This window comes from Mus pahari, chromosome 4, assembly GCF_900095145.1.
Source record: "Mus pahari chromosome 4, PAHARI_EIJ_v1.1, whole genome shotgun sequence".
NCBI classification, from domain to species: domain Eukaryota; kingdom Metazoa; phylum Chordata; class Mammalia; order Rodentia; family Muridae; genus Mus; species Mus pahari.
This window is the reverse complement of record NC_034593.1, coordinates 79,178,199-79,184,986: the sequence shown is the minus strand read 5'-3', so window position 1 is coordinate 79,184,986 and position 6,788 is coordinate 79,178,199. Positions and strand designations below refer to the sequence as shown.

The 6,788-nt window shown below is 46.8% G+C and overlaps 1 protein-coding gene across 2 annotated transcripts in view; it reads right to left on the bottom strand.

The window, feature by feature from the left end:
• The window catches only part of Khdc4 (KH domain containing 4, pre-mRNA splicing factor), a 26,139-nt gene extending 21,921 nt beyond the window's left edge, over nucleotides 1-4,218 (bottom strand). For both annotated transcript variants that reach the window (XR_003843693.1, XM_021195559.2), the window contains exons 1-4: nucleotides 4,118-4,218; nucleotides 3,439-3,658; nucleotides 700-828; nucleotides 295-374 (exon numbers count right to left, since the gene is read on the bottom strand). Coding sequence is in view for 1 of the 2 variants with exons in the window: in XM_021195559.2 (XP_021051218.1) it covers nucleotides 295-374; nucleotides 700-828; nucleotides 3,439-3,658; nucleotides 4,118-4,155 (467 nt within the window). In the remaining variant the exon portion in view is untranslated. The remainder of the gene's footprint in view (nucleotides 1-294; nucleotides 375-699; nucleotides 829-3,438; nucleotides 3,659-4,117) is intronic.
• Between the last annotated feature and the right edge of the window lie 2,570 nt (nucleotides 4,219-6,788).

Below are 6,788 nucleotides of genomic sequence, written 5' to 3'. Positions count from 1 at the left end.
GACACTCCAGAAGAGGGCGTCAGATCTTGTTACGGATGGTTGTGAGCCACCATGTGGTTGCTGGGATTTGAACTCTGGACCTTCAGAAGAGCAGTCGGGTGCTCTTACCCACTGAGCCATCTCACCAACCCCATATTATAAATTTTTGTAGTTTTTAATCATTAAAAAAATGTGAAATGAAATCTAACAGCACTCCTCTTCAAGCTACTAACCAAACACTCTAAGCACAGGTTACCTAAGAAAAGCAAACAAGACATGGCACCCTGTCCATCCCCCAAACCATAGGATACACACCCGGGTCCCACTTTGGCCTTCTCCTCAGTCGTCATGAACCGTCCCCGAGTTGACACAGCAGCCCCACTAAGCCGACTGATCTACAAGAAGACACAATGTTCTATTAAAAGGTACCCAAGACTAAGGCACCACAAGTACATTTAACTAGGAAATTTACAATACAAAGTGGTGTGAGCTGTTTCCATAGAAGAGAAGGCTGCTTCTCCCGTTCAGTTCACCAAGTATAAATTGTCCCCTATCTCAAATTTGGACGGTGGTAACAAAGCCAGAGAGGGAAGTCACGCACATCTGTCTCTTTACTGTCCTCTGCACTTAAACCCAAACCCACTGAAGAGTTCGTGTGCTCAGAAGCCCCTTTCTGAATTGTCTTCCCACCCTCCCAAAAGTGCCCCAATTCCCACACACTTCATCTTGTGTCTGTCCTCGGGTCAGCAGGTTCCTGCATGTCAGAGGCACGTCATTGATTTCTACTTCAGCCACCACCAGGTCATCTTTGCTTTTATTGCTAGTTAGGCTTTTGCCAGGGGCCTGAAGCTACAAAATAGGAAAAAAAAAAAATTAGAAGTCTTTATAATGATTTTAGTTGTCTGATTCACAGTTATCTCAAGTGCCACTTACTTTCCATTTTTTCTTTGCCTACCAGCAAAATGTTTTTATCTGAACATTCTTCACAAATGGTATAAAAAAGAAATAAAACTTCATCACTTAAATGGCATCAGAGGACTGGCAAGCTCTGTAAAGGCACTTGCCATGCACAATCTATCAGCCAAAGTTCAGTCAACAAACAAACAAACAAACAAACCCAAGTAACCAAAACCACATAAAGTAGAGAAGAGACCCACAGAGCAGTCCTAGGGGACCTATGTCCAGACAGACAGATATATGGAGGCACGCACACACACTTTTTAAAAATATTTTTTAAAAATATGTCAAGGTGTTGCTAGAGACAGTCAGCCAGGTTTGGTGGTGCACATCTTTAATCAAAGCACTCGAGAGACAGAGACAGGTGGGCCTCTGAGGCCAGCCTGGTCTACAAAGAGTTCATGGACAGCTAGGGATATACAGAGAAAACACAGGTAGGGGAAACCCTCTCACTGTTCTTCCAGAGGACCTAGGACTAGTTCCCAGTACTTACACGGTAGCTCGCTGTGGCCTTCAGTTTCAGGGAATCAGACACTGGACAGATACATGGTGCACACATACACATGTAGGCAAAAACCCACAGACATAACACTGCATGAAAGAGACTTAAATTTTAATCCTAGCACTGGGGAGGCAGAAGTATAGGAGGCACAGTGTGGGGGAAGTATGAGGCAGGGAAAAGAGGATCTCTGTAAGTTCAAGGTCAGCCTGGTAGTCAACATTCCAGGACAGAGAGCATTTTGTGGATAAACTGCCTCAAAACAAAAAAACAAACATGACAACAACAAAACAGTATGCTCCAGCCACCTAATAAAATCTTATGGTATTATACAAACTACAGACAAGAAGATAAATTAAAGGTCAGATGTTTCCCAGCTCACGCTGTTGACTATGGAGTAAAACTGTAAAGAGAAGACAAACAACAAGCCGTACCCCTCATTCAAGCACCCGGAGGCTGTATGATGCAACTTTTTCTTTTTTCTTTTTTTAAAGATTTATTTATTTTATGTGAGTACACTGTAGCTGTCTTCAGACACACCAGAAGAGGGCATCAGATCTCATTACAGACAGTTGTGTACCACCATGTGGTTGCTGGGGATTGAACTCAGATCCTCTGGAAGAGCAGTCAATGCTCTTAACTGCTGAGCCATCTCTCTAGCACATCAACTTTTTACCAACCTAACATTTTGTTACACTTTACAGCAAAGCAAAGCTTCAGTTTGAAGATTTAATTACACTGTGAATAGATGAAAATAACCAAATACTCTCAACTTGCCTGAGAACAATCAAAACAACTTATTTCTCCATTTTTAGCTCATATTTAATTGTATTTAGTCATTAAAATATATATTTTTGATCTAATGAAAGATAACCTTTTTTTTTTTTTTTTTTTTTTTTTTTTTCGAGACAGGGTTTCTCTGTGTAGCCCTGGCTGTCCTGGAACTCACTCTGTAGACCAGGCTGGCCTCGAACTCAGAAATCCGCCTGCCTCTGCCTCCCAAGTGCTGGGATTAAAGGCGTGTGCCACCTCGCCCGGCTGAAAGATAACCTTTTTTTGGTGCTGGTTTTTTTCATCTCCTTTTTGGAGACAGGGAGAGATCCACCTGCCTCTGCCTCCTGAGAATTGGAATTAAAGGCATGTTCCACCACTGCCCAGCTACAAGACATATTTTTTTAAAAAATATTTTTGGCTCTTGAGTGATGGCCACACAAGCATGAGAATGTGTTTTAATTTCCAAAACGCACTGATCAAGCATACCAACACACTCGCTGAGGGTCAGCAAGATGCTCAGAGCATAAAGGTGCCTACTGCCAAGCCCGATGACCTTAGTTCAATCCCTGGATCCCACACATAGCCAAGCCCCAAATCCTATGACAACTGACACACATATACAAATGAGTATTTATAAAACAACACTGACTTGATTTACCAGACCTTCATGGATCAAAAACACATTGCTTCAAATATCCATTAAAAAAAAAAAAAAACTGAGCTAAGTTTCTAAGCACAAAAACTAGTTCATAAAAGTAACAAGACCAGCTGGGCGGTGGCTGCGCATGCCTTATCCCAGCACTTGGCAGGGTCGTATGTAGATGGCAGAGACCGATCTCTCCCCATTAGTGCGAGGCTAGACCACGATTCCTGGACAGCCAAGACTACGTGGACTTGTCTCGAAAAACAGAACGAGGGAACTACACCAATTAAAACTGCCTGACCTCAGGATGCGATGATGGGGCACAGCACTTGGGGGTGAGAGGCAAGAGGCATCTCTGCAAGCAGGCCAGCCTGGTCTACGTATACAGAGTCCCTGCCTCAAACAAACAAAAAAACCAAAGTGCATTGCCTTGCAGAAACAATTTAACAAGGGATCATCTAAATACTCCCATACGTGATCTTCACTCCGACCGTTTTCACCTTTATTAACCCCAATGATTATGCAACTGAAAGGTGAAAGGGGGGGAGGGAATCCCGAAGAGCAGAGCGTCTAGCGCTCGCCATACCTTCTCGGCGGCATTCTGAGAAGGTTTCAGCTTCCCTTTGGCCATGAGCATAGCATTGATCTTGGCAGCTACGGCAGCGGCGGCATCCAAGGCTCCCGAAGGAGCGGTGGTGGTGGCGCCCCCGGGGCTCGCCCCGCTGCCAGCGACTTCCCCACCTGGGGCGGCTGGCGGCAGGAAGAGAAGCGGAGCTGGAGCGGGCTGATCCCATTTGCTGCGGCGCCTACAGGTAGGAAAAAGGAAGTCCTGAGGCCCACAGCCTTCCTTTGTGTGGTCTCCCTTCGTCCACCCCATCCTGCGTCGCCTGCCATGGTCCCGAGACGTGCCCGAATTCCCCACCTAAGTAAGGCTCAGTCCCACTCCCCATATTCCGATCCCCTTACGAAACATCTCCTTTCAAGTCACTTCCACCCGAAGACTCGGCTCAGCCGGGATGGCTCTGCCTCTGCCTTCTCCTTGGCTCGCCCTTCTAGGACGCTCGGCGTTCCTCCCTTCCCTCTCGCACCGCGGCCGCGGCCTCTTTCCGGGCGCCCGAGGCCCGCTCCACATTCTCTCCAGAACCCCGGCCTCGGCGTCCGGACGCGTCCCACTAGACGGGCCGTCCGGCCCACTCGTCGCCTCGCCGGCCTCCCTGCCCCGGGCCCGTGCTCGCCGCCCCCTGCCTGGCCCGTGAAGCCCTTACCCGCCAGCGGCAGGATGTGTCGCGCTCCCTGCGGACATGGCGGCCTGCTCTAGTCAACCACCCGCCAACTACCCACCACCGCCCTCCCGCCACTTCCGCCCAACGCGCTGACGCACGGCCTCTTCCGGCCGTGAGGTAGGGCGGTTCCGCTGAGGACTCTGGATTCCGATTGGACCCTCGGGGATTTAAAGCGGCCGGCGTCTCGGTGACAGGAGTGCCGGTCGACTCTCCGGCTTGCTCCCTCGCCCTTAATAAAAATGGTTGCTGGGCGTGATTTCAAGGCGAGTTGCGGGCTAGGAGGATCCATTTTTATTGTGGGCAAGCCAGTCGTCAGTCTGAAAATGAATCCGACCTTCTCCGCGTTCTCTTTGCTCACGTGGAGTCCCAGCCTGTGGCGGAGGAGAACTCTGCCTGCGACTTCAGCGCACTTCTCGAGTCAGCTTATGAAAAAGGAAATGATTCTTTCCAAAGGTCATTTGCACAACTTCCTTTTCTTTCTTGCTCTTTTCTTTTTCTTTTTGTTTTTCCTTAGGGCTAGGAAGCTCCAGTCAGTCCGCTGCGGGGCCTCTGTTTGGTGGCCATGAGCAAAACCATTGATTTTGGCAAAATCATAGGCACTTGGACAACTTGTTATAAGACAAGTAAAGTTGAAGAAAAACTGCTCAGCGAGGTGGAGCTTTTAAAACACCGAAGCTAGGGACTGAGAAGACAGACGAAGGCGCTAGTGAACAAACACGACGATCTAAGTTCGATCCTTGGAGCACACAGGAAAGTTGCTCTCTTATCTAAGAACTGTCATGATGGAGATTAAAAGTCAAAAGTTATGAAATCCCCTTCTCTGAGGGCTGTGTGTTTACACTTGGCTGCCTCTTCAATATACTGAAAAGCTTTGAGTTCTAAGGAGTTTTGGGTGAATCTGGAAAACAGATCCTTAATGTTTATGCAAGTATTCTTCCAACAGAAAACAAACTGATCCAGAATGCTAGCTTGTGGAGATGCTTACATTCTGACATAATTCATAGAATAAAATTCACTTAAAAGCTAAATAATAGGGAGTTTGGGCACATAATAAATATACATTTGTGGTACGGATGAACACACTGCTCTGTGATGTCAACCACATTAGTGTGAGAGGTGCTCCCTTAGGTGGTCCCTTAATCTTTTAGGGCTAGCTCTCCAGACAGTGGCTTTTTTGACTTGGGAAAGAATTGCAGTGTGAAGTCCAGCTAAGTCCAAAGTTCAGTTGCCAACACCACACAAAGTAAATAAGTCCTGAGGAGACAGACTTGCCTAAAGAACACCAGGCTTGAAAAGTTGAGTCATGTGCCCGACTAAAATCAGCATGGCAAAGCAACTTTGATTCTGCACTCTTTCTTTCCTTCCTTTACCTCTCCTCTCCTCGCCTCCCCTCTTCCTCCTCTTTTCTTCTTTCTCTCTCCTCTCCTCCCCTCTTCCTCTTCTCTTCTCCTTTCTCTCTATCTCCCTCTCTCTCTAAAAGGTCTGCTATGTGAAGGACTTGAACCTACACCGGCCACTGTAAACTTAAGTATCTTTTATTCACCTGATACAGTTGTCATCTCTGAGGCTTACTGCCTCCATCTGCTAACCTAGGCCTAGTTCTGAAAACTTTTAGCCTCCATAAGATCTTATCTAGGCCCAGCATGATTTCAGCCTCTGAGACTTACTGCTGAATTAGTGCTTTCTGAACTCTGGCTACCTGGTTCAACTTGGCTGGCTTAAAGCTTCTCTCCTGGCTGACTGATTTCTTTCTGCTTCTTTGTGAATTGCTCTGATAGGCTTTAAACTAACTCTGGCAATCTATTCTAATCTTCTGGCTTCTTCTCATTATCTCTTCGGTTGTCTTTACCTGGGTCTGGCTTGTTCTCTCTTCAACCTATGTAAAATTCTCCTGGTAACACTGCCTCTGAATTCCATGAACTGATTGAATGGAACTGAACTAGAATCCTGAGATCAGAATGCTTCTGCCTCCTGAGTCCTAGGCTTAAAGCTTTTCCTTAATGAAACTAAGTTTTTCTTTACCTTAGACTTGCTCTATATGTGGATGGCCTTGAACTCAGAGATCTGCTTGCCTCTCTCTCCTGGGATGACAGGTATGTCTGTATTCCAGCTGGACCACACAGACCTAGAAGGTCTTTGGATGTGATCTCTTGCTAGAGTAGCCTTGTGCTGAATTAAAATTCCTCTACAGGCCACTTTACTAACGCGGTTTAATTCCTAACACCTATTAAATATGTATCCTATCAACCAGAGTGTAGTCCTCACCCCACATCAAGAAAACTCTTTGAAATAGAGATCATAACAGAACACCACAGTCAAAATTAAGAGTTAGGAAGCGCCGGGCATGGTGGCACACGCCTTTAATCCCTGTCCTGGCCCGGGGGACAAGCTATTTTGTGGGGTCCAAGGGGGATCAAGCCTAAAAGTGAGAAATGGGCGGAAACGTTTATTGCCAGCTTGAACGTTTGGTTATAAACACTTCGAGGGGGAATGGGGAGGGGTTGAGGAACGATCACAAGAAACAGAGCAAAGGACGAATGGGGGAATGCTGACTGCATACTTGAAACTTGTGGTTTTCTCAGAGTCACTGCTCCAGAACACCGGGCAACTAATCTCAGAGTCCTGGATCCTCCCAGGTGTCAGCTTAGGACAG